Source organism: Petaurus breviceps, unplaced genomic scaffold (genome assembly GCF_028583685.1).
Source record: "Petaurus breviceps papuanus isolate PSGF00001 unplaced genomic scaffold, PetGlider_PUasm1.0 90895, whole genome shotgun sequence".
In the NCBI taxonomy this organism is placed as follows: Eukaryota; Metazoa; Chordata; class Mammalia; order Diprotodontia; family Petauridae; genus Petaurus; species Petaurus breviceps.
Genome location: NW_027187372.1, coordinates 36898054 through 36919752, shown reverse-complemented (window position 1 = coordinate 36919752; position 21699 = coordinate 36898054). Strand labels below are relative to the sequence as shown.

At 41.1% G+C, this 21699-nt stretch overlaps 1 protein-coding gene across 1 annotated transcript in view; it reads right to left on the bottom strand.

Annotated features, from left to right (window-relative positions):
* Nucleotides 1-2593: 2593 nt before the first annotated feature.
* Nucleotides 2594-21699, bottom strand: part of UTP25 (UTP25 small subunit processome component) — a 45255-nt gene continuing 26149 nt past the window's right edge. Inside the window, exons 11-12 of the mRNA XM_069074776.1 lie at nucleotides 20037-20282; nucleotides 2594-4878 (exon numbers count right to left, since the gene is read on the bottom strand). Of these exons, the coding sequence (XP_068930877.1) occupies nucleotides 4635-4878; nucleotides 20037-20282 (490 nt within the window). The 3' untranslated portion in view covers nucleotides 2594-4634. The remainder of the gene's footprint in view (nucleotides 4879-20036; nucleotides 20283-21699) is intronic.

Genomic DNA, 21699 nt, shown 5'->3' with positions numbered 1-21699 from the left:
ACCTCAGAGTGTTTCTATTTTACTAGGGGAGTACCACACATACAAAAATAAATATAAAGGGTGCTAATCCAGAAAGCCCTCTTGTAGGAAGTGGCATTTGAGGTGAGCCTTGGGGGAGCTAGGGATTCTAAGAGTGAGAAGGGAGAGCATTCCAGGCACGTGCAAGGGCAAGAAAGGTGGGAGACATAACATCATGTAGTGGGTCAGTTTGCCTATGTCTTTCAGCACCAACCTAGAAAAGCTGTGACAAGATGCTCAAACCAGGTGAGCCACCAGATGATAAAATTTTAAAGCCATAGCAACTCTAGGTGAAACATTAGATGAAGGGACCAAGCTTGGAGTCAGGAAGACAAGTTCAAATCCTACCTCAGACATCAGCCATATCACGTAAACTCTCTGCCTCGGTTTCCCCATCTGGAAAATGAGAGGTTTGGACTCAGTGACCTCAACAGTCCCTTCTAGCTCTAAATCTATGACCTGCTAAGGTACAGAGGAGTGGTAATTAGCATTGGTGGAAGGAGGTACACTGATGAAATCAGCCCCTGAAGTGGAAAGTTTTGAGGTAATATCTTGTTCAAGAAGTCTTCTCTAAGCATAGCCTATCACAATCACTCCCTTTGTACCAGCTTTAACATAATATTAATAAATATATAATTATAATATAGAAATAATAGTAATATTACTGACAATTACACAGTTTTAGAATTTGTAATATCCTTTCCTTACATTATTTCATTTGATTCTCAGAAATTAGACCTGTGATTTCCTTAGTATAGGAAACTCCCAGGTCAGGTAATTCCCTCTCCTAGTGCAGGTGAGCATTTTCTCTGCAACTCAGAGAGCTGCCTAGAGCTCTGAGGAATGAAGTGATTTGCCCAGAGTGACTCAGAGGCAGGCTTAGGCATTCCTGGCTCCCTATCCAGCTTTCTCTCCATGCTGCCTCCATTTGTAAACACTACAGGCATTATTCCTATCTTAGCAATGAGGAAATTTAGGCTTAGAGAAATTAAATGATTCACCCACGGTCACGTAACTTAAGTGCCAAAGCAGAATTTGAACTCAGGTCTTTCCTGTCTCCAAGTCCAGTGCTCCCATCCCCACACCATGCTGCCTTTCCCAGAGTGCTTAATGTATGCATAAATATATTGGCATGCTTCTACCCTGGTATGCTTCCACAGGTGCACAGATTATCCTCTTGGGTAGACTTCAGGTTTTCGAAAGAGAAGAGCCTGTATCTTTTTCATTACCATCTTTTGAAATACCTAAACATAGAGCTGTGCAAAGGACGCTTTCTTCAAGTGTTGTGTTGAATGAATGAACCTCATTTAGTGCCTTTTTCCCAAAAGAGCTTTATGTTCAAGAGGAGGAGTCCGTTGGGTTAGCAAGGAAACAGCACTGAATAGCAAACTGCTCGCTGAAAAGGCTCAAGAGACTAGCTTTGAAAGTGAATTCTGCTCAGATCTCTGAGACACTCTTTGTATGGACTCAAGCATCTGGAATATCAAGGAGACTCAACTGTCCATCCACTGGCTGAAGTTGTTCCAAGGTCAAAGACCTTGTGGTGTGAAATGGTCAGATTTTGTTCAGGGAGAAAGGTTATCTTGTCCAAATATCTTAGCTTACTCAAGATGCGCAAGGCACAGTGACTTAGCCCAGGTCATACAACCATACAAGAAGTCAAAAGGCAAACCTGGGACAAGTCCTTGCTCCATTTCCTTACTACCCACCTTTCAGTCCTTTACAATCTGACATCCAATAGTCCTTATTCTATTGGATCTGTTTTCTCCAAGGTTAAAAAAACAATTGCTAAATCCTAGGATTTTCTCTGCTGCACCCTCCATGACCATTCTGTAGCTTTTGACATTACTGACCACCTCTTCCTAGGGGCTACTTGTTAGGCCAATTCTCCCTCCATGTTTTCCTATTTGACTGTCCATTTTGGGGCCGCTTAGTTGGTTTTTCATTCATTCAGTTGACAAGCATTTAAAATGCCTGCTGTGTGCAAGGAATCATGCCAGGCTTCAGAGATACAATGAAAATTCCCAAGGGGCTTATACTCCAAGAAAAAACATCGCCTTCTTTGTTATCTTCTGGCTTATCATCTGCCTTCCCCCTCTCAGTGTTAGTATTCCCTCATGGATAGACATGTTTAGGATGTTGGTGCCTTTGACAAAATAGAAGTTAAAAGGAGACAGGATTAGGGAAAAAGTAATAAATTCTGTTTTGGAAATGTTTTAACATTTTTGTTGTTGTTCACTCTGTCGTGTCCAACTCTTTGTGACCTCTATTTGGGGTTTTTCTGGCATAGATACTGGAGTGCTTTGCCATTTCCTTCTCCAGGTAATTTGACAGATGAGGAACTGAGGCAAGCAGGGTGCAGTGATTTGCCCAAGGACTAATAGCTAGTAAGTGTCTGAAGTCACATTTGAACTCAGGAAGATGAATATTCCTGACTTCAGGCCCAGCACTATGCACTATGGTGCATCTAGATGCCCCCTTATTTTGAGATGCCACTGGATCTCCGGATGAAAAGCTCCAAAAGGTAGCTGGTGATATGGGCCTGGAAATGAGAAGGATGAGGGCTGGACAGCAATTCGTCAATAAACATTTATTAAACACCTACTATGTGCTAATCACTGTGCTAACTGCTGAAGACAGAAAGAGGCAACAGTACTTGCTCTCAAGGAGCTTACAATCTAAAAGGGGAGACAACATATAAAGAAATGTATACAAAGCAAGCTATATAATGGAAAAACAGTAGATATTGAACAGAGGGAAGGCACTGGAATTAAGAGGACTTGGGAAAAGCATCCTGCAAGTGAGATTTTAGGGCAGTGCTTGTGAATAAGGTGTAAGAAGGCTGGAAAGGTGGGGAAGGGGCTAGGTTATGAAGGGTTCTGAATGTCAAATGGAGGGGTATGTGTTATACATATATTAAATAATAACATAAAATAAATTTTAGTTCTCCTTTGACCCAGTGATACCAATAATGACCATATGGAGGAGTTCAAAGGCAAAGAGCGGAAAGGTTCCAAATATACAAAATATTTATAACAGCATTTTTTGTGGTAACAATCAATCAATAAACATTTATTAAGTGCCTACTATGGGCCAGGCACTATGCTAAGCACTGGGGTTACAAAAAGAGGCAAAAGGCAGTTCCTGTCCTCTAAAAGCTTACAATCTAATTGGGGAAAACAACAAATATATACAAAACAAGCTATTTACAGGGTAAATAGGAAATAATGAACAAGGAGAAGGCACTGGAATTAAGAGGGGCTGGAGGAGGCTTCCTGTAAAAGGTGGGATTTTAGGTGAGATTTAGAAGAAGCCCAAGAATTAGAAGATATATGGGTGCTTATCACTTGGGAAATGGCTGAACAAACCATGGTATAAAAACACAGTATGGCTGTGAAAAAAAATCTAGTATTGATTCAAAGAAATTTGGCAAGACTTAAACAGAAGCAAAGAAAAGTATACAATGACTTCAATAAAGTAAAATAAGTTACTGAAAAACATCAGCACTCTGATTGATGTAGTGACTGCTCATGATTTCAGAAGCCTGACAGATCAAGTATAACTACTGACAATTGGCAGAGAGGTGGTGGACGACAGGTACAGAATAAGGTATACACTGTTATACTTGGTCAACATATTGAGTTGTCTTGCTTAATCATCATTTGTTGCAGAAACAGTTCTACTGACCCACACAAAAAAGTAGAGAGGAAAGAACTAAGCATTTATTAAGCACCTACTCTATGTGTGAGACGTGGTGCAAAGCACTTAGCAAATCTTACTTTGTACCTGTACCTGTGGTTTCAACTCCACAGAACAAGATCCCCTCCAGCCAACCTCACACCCCCCCTTCCCTTTCTAGCTTCCTTTTCTGTGTCTCCCCCCATTAGGCTGTAAGCTCCTGGAGGGCAGGGACTGCCTTCCTTTTTTCTTACTTGTATGCCCAGCAGCTAGCACTGTACTTGGCAGACAGCAGATGCTTAATAAATACATAATGAACTGAACATGGTCTCATCTGATTTTCACAACCACCCCAGGAGGCAGGTGCTACTATTATCCTCACTCTACAGATGAGGAAACAGACAGGCAGCGATAAGTGACGTGACCAAGATTTAAATTGAGGTCTTCCTGACTCCAGGCCCAGTGCTATTCATGCATCACCTATCTGTCACACGCAGAGCAACACAGGGGTCTACCACCAGTCACTTTGTGCCTCATCTCTGACTGGCACAACCAATTACAGGCATGCCCTCCTTTCTAACAACTTGAAAGACAAAATGTATACACTCATGAACTTAAATTGGGAGTGATTACAAAAATAATCTATTATTTACAGAAGGATCTCACTGTACACTTCTTTTAAATGAGTCTCTCAACTTGTCTTCCTGTCCCTACCCCCTCCCCTCCAAAGTACTTAAAATAGGCTTCGATTTACAAAACTTCTGTTTACTCGAACTTTCCAAGCACACCCTTGGAAGGCGGAGTGTTTTAGATGTATCCAGGCATAAAGGATGCTCCCAGGTCTTCTTCCTCAGCATCAGCCTCTCCGAACCAATTTACCAGGCACCAGGTCATCAGGTGAGTTACATAATCCCATTTCCTGGTCACCAAAGCCCAGCTCATTTTTCTCCAGTAATAAAGAGGTGAACATTCTTTTTGGACTGAAGCATCTGGGCAGCCCGCTCCACGCCAACCACGGCTGCCAGTCTCTGGGCATCATACTTTGAATACAAGACAGTGCAGGTCCACGTGGCTTCCTCCCCACCACCAGTGGCTTTCAGCATATTGCAGACTTCACTGTAGAAATGGGGATAGGTTGGCAATTCATAGAAAATCAGATTCCTGATGCCCTTTATTGTGTACCTGTTGGAAAAACAAAGAAATACCCAGAGAAAGGCATGTGTTGAGCACACCAATAGGAAAGACTTCATGAAAAAATACTAAGAGTTTCTCTGATCAAAACAGTCAACTCTTGATTTTCCATATGAACATGTAAATAAGTGTGTGTGTACATGTGCATGCATGTGTGTAGTGGGAGAGACAGAGAGGACTTGGTTTCCTCATTTCTAAAATGAAGGGTTGCAATAGTTAATTAAGTATGTTTGTTAAGGAGCCATCACAGAGAAAACTGAAGAAGTTTGACCAATGGAAGAAGGTCCTAGGGGAAGCAGAAGGGAAGGAGTCAGGGAGAAGGATTAGTAGGAATACCTATTCTTCTGTCAATAAGACATCTTTTTTTTTAATGGAGAGAAAAGAATGGGGGGAAAAAAAAGCTATAAAAAAAGCCACACAAGCAGGATAGCTATGAAATCTACAGATGGATAAGAAGTACCCAAACCCCAGATGGGAGATAGGAAAAGGAATGGCTTCAGAAGTAAGTTTGGAAGGGGACACAGTGTTAGAACTGCCACATCAGTCACAAAACAATCAAAGATGAAAGCTGCAAAATCAAAAAGGACAAGCACAGCCCCCAAAAAGAGATACGTACTCCCTCAGTCTTCTGCAGAAGTGGGAGGCCCACAGATGTGCAACATTACACAGATTATTAGAATTTTTCAATGTATTTTGATATTTTTTTCTCTCCTTTAAAAAAAAATATCCTTTGTTATATGGCATAGCTACCTGGGAATGGGGAGGTATATTGAGAAAAATTCAGGCAGTGTGAAAATAAAAGATGTAATATAAATTTATTATTTAAAAAAACTACCAAGGGGCGGCCAGGTAGCACAGCAAGTAAGAGCATTGGCCCCAGAGTCAGGATGACCTGGGATCGAATCCACGCTCAGACACTTAGCACCCACCCAGAAACACCTGGACGTGTAACCTTGACCAAGTTACTTAACCCCAATTGCTTTAAAAAAAAAAAAAAAAGAAAAAAACCACATAAATTTGAACTGTACTCAAAAAACAAGACATAGTACACAGTAGAGATTCAAGCTTCCTACACAGTCCTCTTTTTCTGTTCTTTGAACTGGGAAATCTTCATGTTTTAGATGTTTGGCAAATTCATAATAAAAAGGCAACAAAAAAATTCTTTCAGAAACAAAAAGGAGAAAGCAGCCTTCAGTGGACAGAGTACTCTTGGAGAGAATAAAGTTTCTGTTAGTCGAGAGGCCAAAGGAATGTTGGTTGAAAAAAATCAAAGATATAAAAGCGTGCCAAAAGCTGAACCCAAAGAGCCAAGGTGCATAGTGGAAAAGGCCTGGGGATATGAGGCTGCACTGAACCTGGAGAGTCTAGGGCTGATCTGGTTAGGAAAAGAGAGTATAGGGATGGCTTTTAAAACAGAAGTAGAAGACAGATCTAACCATATCAGTCCTCAAGACTCAAATATTTCCTATGGCTTGCTAATGTCTGGGACAAAACACAAAATTCCCAGTCAGGAACATTCTATAACAGAGGTCTCACCTTTCCAGGCTTATTACATATTGTTCCCCTGCTTCCACCCTGAAGCACCTTCCTTCCCTTCCAGTCAAACTGGCCGGCCAATTGTTCTCTGACCTTCAAGCCTCTGCCCTGGGATTTCCCTATGTCCAAAATGTATTCCCTCTTCATCTCTATCTTGGACTCTAGCTTCCTTTAATGAGCATCAGGATTTAAGAACATCTTGAAGGACCAAGCTGTGTCTACTGACACGGTCATTTTTTTTTTTTCAGATCCATTAAGAAAACAGAGAGTAGAATAAATTGTTTTATTCAAAGTAAAAATGTTTGTGTCACTTGAGGCTCAGTGTTAATGCCTACAGAAGGCCTTCTGTGATGCCAAGTTATTAGTGTTCTTCCTCTTAGAAGTATTCTGCAAACACTGTGTTTGTCTTTACCTGCATACACATATACTATCTTCCTAGTACAAGACTCCCAGAGGGAGGGGCTGTTTTCTTTTTTGTCACTGTCATTCACTGATGGTGACATTCACATGCTGGACATATAGTAAATGCTTTTTAAATTTTTCATCCGGGAAATGAGGGGGTTGAACAGCCTCTAGTCTTTTCCAACTGTAACTCCACAATCCTATGACCTATCATAAAGGTAAATTGCTACGGCATGTTGTTGGTTTGGCAGAATTTAAGTAATGAAAGGCTAAGGAAAAAAACAGAAAGCTATTCATAAAATGAGTTTTTGTTCAGGAAACCGCACAAGGCTAGGGCTGAGAAGGGAAGATCAAAGTTCAAAATCTGTCATAGAGAAATAACAAAATGCATCTGAAGGAGTTATCAGTCTGATCAGAATGAGTCGGAGATGAGGGTAAGACACTGACTCCCTCTCTCTTCAAGAAATAAAGAAATAAACAGCTCCTCAAAGTTTCAAAATCTCCATCAGTCACAACAATGCTGCTCTGCTATCTTCATGGAAGACACCCCAAGTCCATCTAGGTACTAAACCCTTTGGAAGACCCATTAGAAATGACAGGAAAGCAATTAGTTTTAATAGCCTGAGCAATTCAAGTGCTTTTCTTGGGTCACCAGGCACCCATGTGCAAAAGCCAATGTACAGCAGGAAGCCTTACCCACCACCCTCACCCAGGGAATTGTCTGGCAGGTTAGGGCTGAGGTCAGGTGCCAAAAGCCAAGTCCATATTCCTGGCATGTCCTGACTTTTCCACCAAAGCCCTTTTGCCCTCCTCTTCACACAGCCCCTCCACCCACCACCCATCACTCCTGGGCATGTCAGAGAGAGAAAACTCCTGCCATCCTGCCCTGTGGTCATTGTGTATATGGTCACAAATTCCCTAGGTGGCCTTTCTTCCCTGTTCCTCCCAGATTTACTCCAGCCCCAAGACTTCTTTCACCTCCCTGGCCCACAGAGGCAGTCCTTCATCTTTGGGTACCTCCTAAGAGCACCATTCTGGATGGCTCAGTACCACCCCACCCTTCAAATACCTCTCTCTCTTCCTCCCTAGATACTTTTCATCCCTCACCCATCTTAGCTTTTCCTTCTGCTTTAGGGTTTCTAGGGACACTTAAGACTTGCTTAACCTTAGGGCAAGATCCTAAATCTAAAATGAATGGATCCTGCACCACAGAGCTTCACTTTTATTTGCAAATTATCCTCAGGTTCTTATCAGCCCTAGAGGGGAGTGTGTTAACGTAGGAAGAATGTTCTACTTGGAATCCTGAGACACCTGGGCTCAGGGCAGCCTCTGAACCCAGGGGTCTCATGACTTATTAGCCTTCACACATCAGTTAAATTCTCTGAGAGAAGAATACTCACACTGCCTGCCTCCCAAAGTGGGTGACAGTGAGCAAAGACCTTCACAACACTTAAAAGGGCTCCCTAAATGTGATTTATTAGGGGTTATTTTGAGGAAACCACAATTACCCTCAAGTTCTGGCCTACTGAGTTAGACTAGGTGAGTTTTCCTCTCTCCCTCCCTGCCCCTAAGGGAAAAGCTTCAGGATAAACCCTAGTCCTCCTCATGGACCCCCAAGGACTTCGGGAACAGTAACAATGACAGTAAGTGGCTATACTTCTAAATGTTATCCTGACCTTGGTATAATGCCTTTTCAGCTTAATTTCTACAGGCTATTGCTGACATAAATGGATTCATGCCAATTCTTCAAGTTACGACTGGGTGTGATTGTTCCATTAACAGGGAGGTCTGTTGTCTTTCCAGGTTACTAACTGGGGATGTGGCTGAGAACCTCTCTGGAGACTTGTCACATCCAAAGACTACTTCTAAGGGTACAAAGGATACTACAAAAAGGAATCTAGAGATAGAGACAAGGGTTTCATAAAAGAATGGGAGGCACTTAGCTTAAAGGAAAGAATACTGGCTCTGGAGACAAAAGATCTAGGTTCAAATTCGGACTCAGACATTAAGTAGCTATGAGATTTTAAGACAAGTCACTTAACTGCCCTTTGCCTCAGTGTTTCCTCATCTGCAAAATGGGGATCCTAACAGCACCTACTCCCTAGAGTTGTTGTGAGGATGAAATTAAATCATAATTGTAAAGCACTTGGCACACTATAGGTGATACACAAATGTTAATTTATTGTTGTTGGGGATCTGGAGACTTGGGTTCCAACCCCCTCTGAAGCTTACTACCAGTGGGAGTTTGACCTTTCAGGGCCTCAGTTTCCTCATCTGTAAAATGAAAGGGCTAGACTCAGTGACTTCTGAGGTCCCTAGATCTGTGATCCTACTCAGGAAAGGCAGATATGGGAAGTAAATGGTTGTTTAAGAAGGCAGTGTCTGAGAACATGTTTTAAATCTCTGAACCACAGCTGGGGTTTGGGGGAGTGAAGGGTGGAGGTTGGGGGGGGGCAGAAGGGGAATGGGTTCTCAGCCAGGGTAACAGAACACACTTAACAAAGGTGTTTGGAACACTGCAAGGTTCATCAAAAAGGCTTTAAACTGAGAAGGGAGAAGGATAAAAAGGCACCCTAAGTGAATCTATCAAATAAGAAAACACCAAGAACAGACAGGAAAGATTCATGGTTGAGACACCCAGAAATTCACTAAAGACAAAATCCAAAAGAGAATATACTGGGCAGTAAGACAACCAGAATCAAGACTTCAAATACCATCTCTGACACATAACAGCTGTGTGACCCTGGGCAAGTCACTTAACCCCTGTCTGCCTCAGAGCTGGTGACCTATAAGGTCCCTTTCAACTGTTGTGGGTAATTGCAATAAAGGTAAACTGAGGTACACACTCCAACCAAAATCGGTTTATGATGTGATGCACAAAAGTGCTAAGAGAGTGGGTCCGACTGGTCACCTCAGTAAAGTCAGCGACCCCAAGGGGGGGGGGGGAGCTTCTTTATTAACATGAAGAAAAGGAGGGGGAAACAGTCATTTTGGAAACTTTTTCTGCTGTTGTGCAGATGTTTTTCAGTCATCTCCAACTCTACGTGACTTGGCAGAGATACTAGAATGGTTTGCCGTTTCCTTTTCCAGCACATTTTACAGATAAGGAAGCTGAGACAAACATGCTACACTAGGTAAGTTAGCATTCAGGTATGGCTAATCTCATCCCCCACTGACAAGGAATGTCCAGTTTTTATGGGTCTCGTCTGCCTCTTGCAATCTTTGTTAAGAGACCAGTCATCACTAGGTTTGCTTTCCCCTTGAAAGAGATCAAACCTCCCCTAACCACACAAGGACAAGCAAGGTCAGATGGCATGTCTTTTGGGGGTTTACAGACAACAAGCAGCCATCCCAGGGGCTAAAAGCATGGACTATATCACGCTTCTTTTCAACCATACCTTTCAACTAACCTGGAGGGAAAACTGCATTCTTGAGCACAGTAAATTGAGACAGAGGCTAACTCAATTATATACAGCTAGCAATCAGAGGTAATACTAATTTTTATCTTTCTGCAAAACTCTAAAACCATGATTCTGTGATCCATAAAATAAATCTACACACAAACGCACAATGACTAGGTAACATGCAGAATAAATTAGAGACCTCAATGAAAGGAGTTGAATTTAACCTCACTAAGACATGATAAAATGAGACCCATAACTATAATATGGCTCTGGAGAGGGTATGAGTTATTCAAAAGAAGTAAGATGGGTAACAGAGAGAAGGGTTGGGTATGCAGTAGTGTATATTAAGAAAATAAGTAATAATCGCAGGTATATTATGTTCACTATGTGTCAGGAACTATGCTAATCACTTTACAAATATTCATTTGACCTTAATGACACCCCTAGGAGGCAGGTACTATTATTATCCCCATTTTATGGATGGGGAAACTGAGGCCAGCAGAAGTTAAGTGACCCACCCAAGGTCACAAAGTCAGTGTCTGAGGTAGGATTTGAACTCAGGTCTTCCTAACTCTGGGCCCAGCACTCCATCCACGAGCCAGGGACCAAAGCATAGGTAGTACGGAAAAGAAAGGTGGAGAATATGTGGAATGGAGCTCAAAGGAGGCCAAAGCAGACACAATAACTTTTATCATAGAGACCATTAGAAAAGAAACAGGAAATATGAATTCGGGAAGCAATCTCAAGCCTGGCTGGGAGGCCTGACTAGGAAATATGAATTATCCAGACACATCAAGTTCTCTTTCTTCCAAAGGCAGAACACCTAATAAATTCTTAACTTGCTTTAATAATTTCATACTTCAGAAGGCAGAGGAAACAAGGGAATTGCTATTCCGGATCTAATTCTCACCAACAAGAAGGAGCTGTTTGCTGATATAAAAATGATGGAAAGCCGCAGGCATAAGGATAGGGATCAGAGCGATGATTTAACTAGTTCAGGCCTGTCAAGGAAGCCTTTCCTGCAACTTCAAGGCTAGAGCTGTCCAGGGCACTGGCAGGTTAAGTGACTTCTCCAAAGTCTCTAAGTAGGTGTGCAACAGCAGCAGGACTTAAGCCAAGCGTCTTCAAGACCAACTCTAACCACTGACACACAGCCTCTTTCTAGAGAATCCGTCTATATCTATACCAAAATAAAAACCATAAAATAATCAATAGAAATGGCTCTTCTTGTGCTAGCAAAGAACAGGAAACAAAGATGGGTGCCCATTCATTGAGGGATGGCTAAACAACTTATAGGATATAATGGAATGAAAATGACGCATATGAAGATTTTAGAAAAGCAGAAGGCATGAGAACTGTTGAAAAATCAATGCAGAAGGAGAAAAAACAGTATCCAAAATGACAACAATGTAAATGGAAAGAAGTTAAAAAAAAAAAAACCCAAGCAATGGTATGCAGGTATAAAGACCAAGCTTAGCCCCAAACAAGGGACAAGAAAGACACATCCCCTCAGCCCTTCCCTGCAGAGGCTGGGGATGATGGTAGCAGAATATTTCATGTACTAGTAGAACTGGGTAACAACTGCTTATCTCCCCTCTTTTTTATTTAGGAATGAAGTACTATAAAACAAAAGATACCAATAAAAATCAACATTTTTTTTTAAAAGGAGAGATTCAGGGAATCTTGATGGAAAGTTATCACTACATCTTATACCTTGTGACAGAGGAAAAAATGAAAATTAGGCAGTTTGATATGCCTATAATTTTTTAAGAACAGGTTTCAGAGGGGCGGCCAGCTAGCACAGAGAGTAAGAGCACCGGCTCCACTGTCGGGATGACTTGTGGATCAAATCCGGGCTCAGACACTTAGCACCCACCCAGAAACATCTGGCTGTGTAACCTTGAGCAAGTTACTTAAACCCGATTGCTTTTAAAAAAAAATAAAAAGAACAGGTTTCAGAGACCTCAGAGAAAACACAGGTAGGATCCTATTGACTAAAATTTTTATAGGGAAAATCAGCTCAAGTAAAATGGGAGGATCAAGAATGAGATTCTGAAGACACAATAAAGGAGCATTTAGTCTAAAGAGACTGAAGTGAAGGTACAGGGGATTCATCAACCAGGAAAGCAAGGGCAAATGAGATGAACAGAGGCACAATGGACCAAGAATGGTGTCGGGCTGCTAAAACTCAAAATGAGCTGAGAGTACCAAGGAAAACAAAAAACAGTTTTTGTTTGTTTGACTGAGGAAAAGAAAGGAATCTAAGAATGAACAGAACTGCTCAGGATATATGGGAACATGTAACAGAGAGAGGACAAAACTCTTCAGTTCTTAATCTGCTTGTTTCTCTGCTGAGAACAAACCTGGACAGTAAAGGCAAGGCCAAAAACGGCTAATGGAGAGAAGCAGTGAGATAAAAAAGATGAGCTGCCATCTGTTCTTGTAGATTTCAGACCACCAGGACCAAATGGACTACATCTCTGAGCACTAGATACGATCTGTGAAAGATTATGGGTGATGGTAGCAGGCCCCCAGACCTGCAGAGGAGCACAAAGGAGTGGAATTTGCAAAAGCTACAGGCCAGTGAGCTTGAATGCAATGCCCTGCAACATTCTAAAATATGTTTTTAAGGGAATGGCTTGTGAAGCAGTGATCACAAAAAACCAGCACGTCTTTGAAAGGAACTCATCTTGTGCCAGACTTTTTGGAAAAGGCAAACGAGGGAATGCTACAGACAGAATTTACCTAGATTTTAGTCAAACATTTGATGAAATCTCACAGGAAAGGCTCCAGATACACAAAAATATTTAAAGCAGCCCTTTTTGTAACAGCAGTAACTAAAAACAAACTGAAGAATGGCTGAACAAACTATGGTACACTGATTTAATGGAATATTACTGAGCTGTAAGAGATAATGAAAATAAAGAAATATGAGGAGATTCGTATGAACATGATGCAAAGTAAAGATAGCAGAATCAGGGAAAATACACACAAAGTCTACAACAATGTAAATGGAAAACTACAACAAAACAACTAAAACTGAATGCTAAAAAATTATAATGATCAAACTTGGTCCCAAAGAAGAGATAGGAGAAAGCATCTCCCCTTTTTGTGGAGAGAGGAAGGACTACGGGTATAGAATACTACATTTAATGTCAGACGTATTTAATATTTTGCTTTACCTTTGTTGCGCTTTTCTTTTCCTTTCTATATTCTTCATTAAAAGGATGACCTCTAAGAGGAAGAGTGAAGGATACATTGGGAAATGTAGCTGATATAAAACAAAAGATAGCAACATTTTTTTTCTTAAAAAGGAAGTTTCCCATGCTATTTTTGTGGGAAAAGAGGAATATTTGTGTTACCACAAAATGGGTTTAGATCTTGCTGACTGGCTAGATCCAAACAGTAGTTATTAATGGTAGGAGAAACCTCTGGTGGAGGGCCTAAGGGATTTGCACTTGTCCCCTTGGAGAGAGGTATGTCTGGAATATTTATTAATTTGCAGATATCTACAAGCTAAGAGAGAGGGTTAATGTTAGGTAATAGTCAGTATTCAAAAAGAACTTAGGCCTAATCTAATAAGATAAAGCTTAAAAGTAACAAGTCATAGGATCTTAAACATAAAGTTGTATGTTTAGGATCCAAAACCAACCTCAAATGCATCAGGTGTAGGAGGCATGGCTAGAGAACAGACCTACTGAAGAAGGTGTGATGGGAATTTTTTTTTATTTTCCCTTTATTCGATTTTGTTATACCATTCCTCCTAGAACATTTGGTTAACTAAAGCCTGGTTCCTGTTAACATCAACCTCAATCTGTTGCACAAGGTTTGCTTCTTTAGGGGAGGTACAAGAGGATGATTCTGTTTAACTAAGTTTGTTCAATTTTTATGGCTTTAGAGAACGTACAGGATTGCTGCATACGAAAAATTATTTCTGTGTCTCTGAAGTAATCGCTGTCTACAAAGAGTCTCGTTAGAATCCTGATTTTGGTTTAGGATTATTTTTATGCCTCCTGAACCTGTGCTTAAGCATACAAAACCTAGGTTTTTACCTCTGTAACTTCTTCTGTGTTGTCCTAGGTTTTTCAGTAGCACCCACCCCCTGAACTAAATGAGAGGCATCTGTTCTCTAACAAAGGTATGTAGGTACATGCTTAATATGAACAAACTGATGCGGCAGCTAACAAAGCGAATCCAATCTTAAGTTGCATTAATATAGGCACAAGTGTCCATGACCAGGATGTGAGAATACTGCTCTACTTTGCCCTGGCCAGATCCCACATGGAAAAGCTGGCACAGGGCCAGCTAAGGATGGACATAAACCTCACGATCATGGTGATGAGGAATGCATGACCCTCACCCTTTCTCCCAAATGAAAACTGCAGCTGCAACATGACATGGAAATTGGCTGAATGAACACTCTGGGGTGTGGACGACTGGTGGGTAGAACACCTGTCAAACTTTTTCAAATATTAAAAGCTCTTCATAACCTAAGCCCCTTCTGCCCTTCTAGTCTTCTTATACCTTATTTATTCTCCAACAAGCACTTTTCAATGCAGAGACTGTCCTCCTGGCTGTTTCACAAACAAGACGTTCCAAGGGATTCTTTCTCGCTGCCCCTCAGGCCCAGAATGCTCTCCTCCTCTGCTCTGACTAATGACCTCCCTGCCTTCTCCTTTAAGTCCCAACTAAAACCTCATTTTCTACCTGAAGCCTTCCCCAACCCCTCTAAATTCCAGTGCTTTCTCTCTATTATTTCCTATTTATCCTACATATAGCTTGCCATATATATTTGTCTCTTGTCATCCCCTATTAAACTGTTAACTCCTTGAGAGACTTGTCTTTGTCTTCTTTGTGTATCCCTAGTGTATAGCACTAGTTCCTGGCACACAGTAGGTGCTTAATAAATGTTTATGGAATTTACTGAATCGAACTGACAGTTGTCTTCAAGGGTTGTCAGGTAAAAGAAAGATTAAATTTATTATTCAGGGTTAATAAATAGAAACTGCAAAGAGGACAATTTAGTCCAACTGAAAGATTCCTACATAAAGTCATTTAAAAGTAGAGTGGGCTGCTTTGGAAGTGACAGGTTCCCTTAAATAGAAGTCTTCAAACAAAGACTGGGCTTTTGGAGTGTGCTGTAGGGATTACTTTCACTCAAAGGTTTGGGCTTGCAAGACAACCCTGGATGGCTCTTCCCACCCTGAGTTCTATTATCTGGTCCATATTCAGGGTAAAGTTCATTTAAAAAACTAGTCAGTTCCACTTTAAATATTTGCACTTCCTGTCGAATTACCTACCAAGCCATTTTTTTATCTAACTAAATCACTACTCTATAGATCCTTGATAGCAAAACCCATATAATTTTCTCCTGTAAAAACCAGGCATGGAAGTTGGCACACAGCAGGAAAGAAAATCAGTCCTGAAGTCAGAAGAAATGAGTTTGAGTTCAAGCACTTATTAGCAGTGTGAGCACTGTAGAATATCTCAGTTTCCACATATAATAAATGGGAATGATAATATATGAATTGCCTACTTCACAGTCTTTGAAAGGATCCAAATGCCTTTATGAAATATGTTATACAAATGTAAGTAAAATATATACCTATTAGGCCTACTCCTCAGAAATCAAATTAAAATGCATTACCAGGTCAAAGGCGGCCACCACAGACATACTCTCAAATCATCATATGACTTATTTTCCATCTGGCAAGAAAATCCACAGAAGAAAATACTGTTTTTTACCCAGTTTGTTGTGTATTCAAAATAGTTCTGAATAAAAGCTGCTACAAGCAAGATACAGTAATTTGAACTCTGCCTCCACCAGAAGAGTAGGTAATAACTGGGACAAGTTCAAGTTTACTAAATGCTCCAGGAGGAAGAGGGTTTACTGTGGCTAAGAAAATTGACAATAAAAAGGAAGGAAGTGCTTAGCCTACTTAAGAGTGAGGACAGCTTTCATAAGCACTGTAGGTGCTTTTATTCAAATAATTAATGTGCTAATTACAAACAATTCTAATCTATTTGTTATCGCCTAGGGGCTAACAATGACAGTCTTCCCCTCCCAATTAAGATAAATCAATGAAGATGTACAGTCACCTTATACCCCCTCAGAATCAGGAGAGCTGCAGGCAAGTTTTAGAGTAGCCCCTGGTCTTAAGAATCATTTATGCTTCCTCCAGACAATGACTGTGGGAAATTTTCCAATCTATCCACTTCACTTATGTGATCTGGTTTCACTTGGCAAGCCCAGAGAAAACAAGCGCTCTAAAAGACTCCTGAAATACATCACATTTTCCAAACTTGCCTGAAAGATATACTTGCTGGAGGGGAGGAAAAGTGGCAACGATCCTGGGATCCTTCATCAGCTCTCATGCTAAACAGCCTTGTTGGACTACCTGGGAAAGAAGCCCAGACTGCAGTAATGGAATCAACTCTCAATTATCCACGAATAGATTATTGGCTACATAGACTGAATGAGGCAGGCTTCTAATCTCAGGCTGCCTTTCCTTGGCCCTTAGCACACTTCTGGGATTCTACTCCCTATTGACACAATTAGCCTGTACCTGGAGGATGCAACTGTAATAGCATATGCAAGACATTAATTAGGAAGAGCATGCTGCTGCCAAAAACCATGGCATGGCAGAGTACGGAGCTGGAAAGAATTATGAATTACCCAGTGTCTGAGATTAATCATTCATTCAACAACTATTGAACAACCTAAGCTGAAACACTGTACTAGGTATGAAGAGGTCAGAAAGACAAATAAAAGTTCTCTGAAGCACTGCAGGAGAAAAAGAAACATATATAATTAATTAACTGTAATACAAAGCAAAACGAAAGCATACCAAGAGAAGTGTGAACAAAGTGGTAGGGAAGGTCAAGGGAAGGAGAGCTCATTTCTGCTTAGAGAATCATGCTGAACTTTCCAGAAGGCAGGGATACAAGTACAAAAGTAAGAGTTCCTGCCCTCAAGGAGCTTACACTATTAACCCTTGAACTTTCACCATTGAGTTTCTCCATGTAATACTACTTCCTTCTCCCCATTTTATAGACTACAATCATGCCTCCACGTAAGGCCTACATCTTATCAGACAAAAGAATCTATAAAACCTCAATGATTTTCAAGAATTAGAAATGATCTCAGAGGCCATTTGGTCTAACCAATATTTTACTAGGAATTCCTTTTATGATATCTGTGAGGAGTGGACATCTAGCTCCTCTTAGAAAAGCCCCCAGTGAGGTGGAACCCTAGGCAACCCCTTCTACTTTGAGATAACTCTAACAATTTGAATACCGAAGACTGCTATCATGTCCCTCCTAAATCTTCTCTGCAGGGTGAATATCCTTGAGTCCTTCAATTGATCCTCACAAAGCTCTCATCTTCTCACCATCCCAGCTACCCTTCTTTGGAAAATTTTCAGCTTATAAATATCCTTCCTAAAATGTGGCACCTAGAACTCCAAGCATGGTCAACCACAGGAAAATGAAGCTGGGTTATTATCTCCCCAATTCTGGCAGATCTCCCTCTCTTAATACGTGTTGGGTTTTTTTTTAGCTACCATGGCATATGCTACTTGCATTTTACTAAAACCCCCAGATCTTTTACATAAGAACTGCTTTGCAGCCATTCCTTATGAAGTTCGTTATTTGACATATGTCCTTGTGAAATTTATTATGTGAACCATGTAGGAAGTTGGTATCTGTTCCTATTAAATGTCACCTTAGATTTGGCCCATCATTTTATCCTGTTGAGACCTCTTTAGATCCTCATTCTATTGTCCAATGTGTTCTCTAACCCTCCTAGTCTCAGATGCCATTTGGAAATATAATAAGCCCATCCCTCTGTGCATTCATACTCGTCACAGGTTAAAATGTTAAACAGCACAGGGCCACTGCTGAAATATCCCTAGGGTATTAAACCAGACATCTCAGTTCAGGTCAACAGCAACCCATTAATGGCTTCTAACCTCATCAGTCCACTGAAGCTGCTCTCACCAAAGCTACTAATGATTTCTTAATTGTTCAATCCACTGGTCTTTTCTCAATCCTAATCCTTCTTTATTCTTCTGTAGCCTCTGACACTGTTAATCACCCTCTTCCAAATCTCCATCATGTTTCTCTCCTGGCTCTCCTCCTACCTGTCTGCCAGCTCCTTTTCAGTGTCTTTTGTTGGATGTTCATCCAGGTGTAACTGTGGGTGTAACTGCCTCCAAAGGCTCTGTCCGGGGCTGCCTTCTCTTCTCCCTGTAGGCTCACATGCTTGATCTTAGCAGTTCTCAATGATTCAATGACATCTCTATGCTGATGATTCTGGGATCCATTTGTCCAGCCCTAACCTCTCTGCTGACCTCCAGTCTTATACCTGTAAATGCTACTGGACATTTTGAACTTGATGTCCCAAAGATATCTTAAAGTCAATGGGTTCAAAATGGGATTTATTATCTTTGCCTCCAAACCCTCCTCCCTTTTCCAGCTTTCCCATTACTATCACTGGTACCACCATCCTCCCAGTTAGTTACCCAGGTTAACGACATAAGTGCCATCTCAACTGCTCACTGTCAGCCTCTACATCCAATCAGTTGCCAAGTCCTACTGTTTCTTACCTTCATGACATACCCTTCCCTCCCTACACTGCCACCCCATGGTACAGACTTTCATCTCCTCGGACCTATACCATCGTAACAGCCGGCTGGTTGGTCTCCATGCCTCAAATCCCTCCCCCCCTAATCAATACTACACTCAACTGACAAACAGATGCTCCATAAGCACAGGTCTGACCATGTCATTCCCCCCCAAATTCAATCAAACTCCTGTAAGACCCCATAACCTCCAGGATCAAATATAAAATCCTCTGTTTGGTTTTCAAAGCCCTTCATATCCACACTCTGTGATCCAGGTTAGGTGGGCCTCCTTCATGTTCCTCACACTCAACACTCTACCTTCAACTCCATGAACTGTCATTAACCGTTCCTCATGCCTGGACCTCTCCTCTTCCTCCTCTCCTTGTCCTGCTTTCCCTACACTCCTTCAAGTCTCAGCCAAAGACCCACCTTCCCCAAGACTGTTCTCAGTTCTCCTTAATCTTAATGATTTCCCTCTGAGACCATCCCCAGTTTACCCTGAATGTAGCTTGTTTATACATAGCTCTCTGCACGGTGACTCCCCCACTGGATTGTGAGCTCCTTGAGGGTAGGGATCATGTTTTTTGCCTCTCTCTGTGTCCCCTCTGCTTAGCCCAGAGCCTAGTACGTAGCAGCAGCTCAGTAAATGCTTGCTGACTAACTCTTCTGGTTCATTGGCATGGTCATTCAAACAGATCTGAATCCACCTAATTATACTCTACTCTAACCTTCCTCACTGTGCCTTGACATCCATTAGGACAGCCACATTGATCACCTCTACCAGATGATGCTCATACAAACCAAGCAATCTAGCTCTTTAGTCTATCTTGTCACACACCATCCAAAACTGCACGTTATTCCAGGCAACTGTGCTTCCAAAACACTGCCCTGAAAACTTGTGTGATCTTGGGAAAGTCTTCTCTTGGCCTAATTCTCCTCACCTGAGAAATGAGGGGTTGGACCACTTCTCTTAACCTTTGAATGTTATTCTTGCCTATATTAGAAAAAGAAATGAGTGCAATGAAGCGCAAAACCCCCACCTATCTTCAGAGAAGTTCTTTGGTTATTCTAGTAAGGGAGAAGGCAGAGGGAAGGGGTGGGAGCTTTCTAATAATACAAAACATTCCTCCCAAATCTGCTGGCATGCCTCCATCTGGGCAGGCCAAATCTGGCCCTGTCTTACCTTTTATAGAAGTGGAAACGTTCTGTGAAAAGCAGAAATTGACGTTCTCCTTGGAGGAAGAAGTGTCTGGCCCTGGAGACACCAGACCTCTCAGTATATTCACAGATGTGGGTGAAGTTTAACTCCTCCTTTCTGAAATAATTTCGGAGCCGCACAAAGTCAAAGTAGGATGGGACATAGATGAGAGTGTGAGACATGACTGCATCTTGATACTGAGGTAAGATCTTATCCACAAAGAAACGAAACCTGGTGAAAAGAGTCAAATTACCATATAAATTAAGATTCTAGCATGGGCTCCACTACTAACTACCTGTGTGACCTTCAGAAAGCTACTTTATTTCTCTGCATAAGACGTTCTTCAAGGTATATAACAGGCAAAATAATAAACTGTCTTGTTTACCTCAAGGAACGCTAGAAAACGAAAAATAAGAATAAAGATTTAAAGCACTCTGATTTGATTCAAATGCTGTATTTTTTCCCCAACATAGATCTATCATTATCTTCTTGGCATAAGCCCCACTTGATTATAAGGTGTACATTTTTCGCTCTATTGTTGCAGCTTGTTGTTATTTTACTTGATATTTTTACATCTGTAATCATTAAAGATACTGGTCTATAGTTCCTTCTGTCTACAATGTCTTTCCCAGATATGGAGATCAAAGATGTAACTTTTTTTTAAATTAGGATATTTTTATATCTTTCATAACTATGGAGAGAGGATAAACTCTTAAACAATGACAGAGTAAATTGTTGAGACAAAAGAGATAAATTATATTTGTATTTCATTTGAGATTTAATTATATAAAAATAAAAGGCTTTCCCACAACAAAGCAATGCATTAGAATAATGAAAGAAACAAATTTTAAGAAACTGAGATTATATCCAAGTCTTAAGAGAAGTACCTGCTTCATCACCATGAGGGATAACTCCAAGTATAGGAACTCCATCCTCCACCCAAAACTATGACTTAACAAGTAAGTCCTATGGAAGTGTCAGAGGCTAGCAAATGTCAAAGTCAGCACTGGATCCAAGATCTTACTAAGTCCAAGTCCAGGACTCTAACCACAATGCCATGTGAATCAAACATCGAAGACTTAGGAGGACCTGACACAAAGGGCTTGGAGCCATTCTCCAGGAGACACTGGTGTCTCCTATTTAAACTCCACAGTCTTCCTGGATCTCCAGGATCAAATATAAATTCATCTATTTGGCATTTAAAGCCCTATAGATCCTGGCTCCAACCTCCCTTTCTACCTTTATTCCACAATTGTATTCACGAACATGATAGTTCATCACAACTGGCCTTCTTACTAGTCCTCATAAATAGCATCCCATTAGCTTCAACTGGCTGTACCCCATGCTTAGAACGCATGCCCTCCTCCCCTTTACCTTGTATGATCCATAGTCTCCTTCAAAACTGCTCTACAGGAGCCTTTCCTGACCTGCCCCCCTTCCCCCTTACACTACCCCTTGCTCCCACCAGTTCCTTCTCCCTAGCTGCACCTAAATATGTACATGCTCTTTTCCCTGAGTAGTCTATAAGTTCCTAGAGGGCTTCACTCTTATCTTTGCATACCAAGACCTAAAATCTTGCTATGTGATCAAACAATTAAGAACACGTTGTTCTAAAAAGAGAAAATACAATTAACCACTACATGAAAAA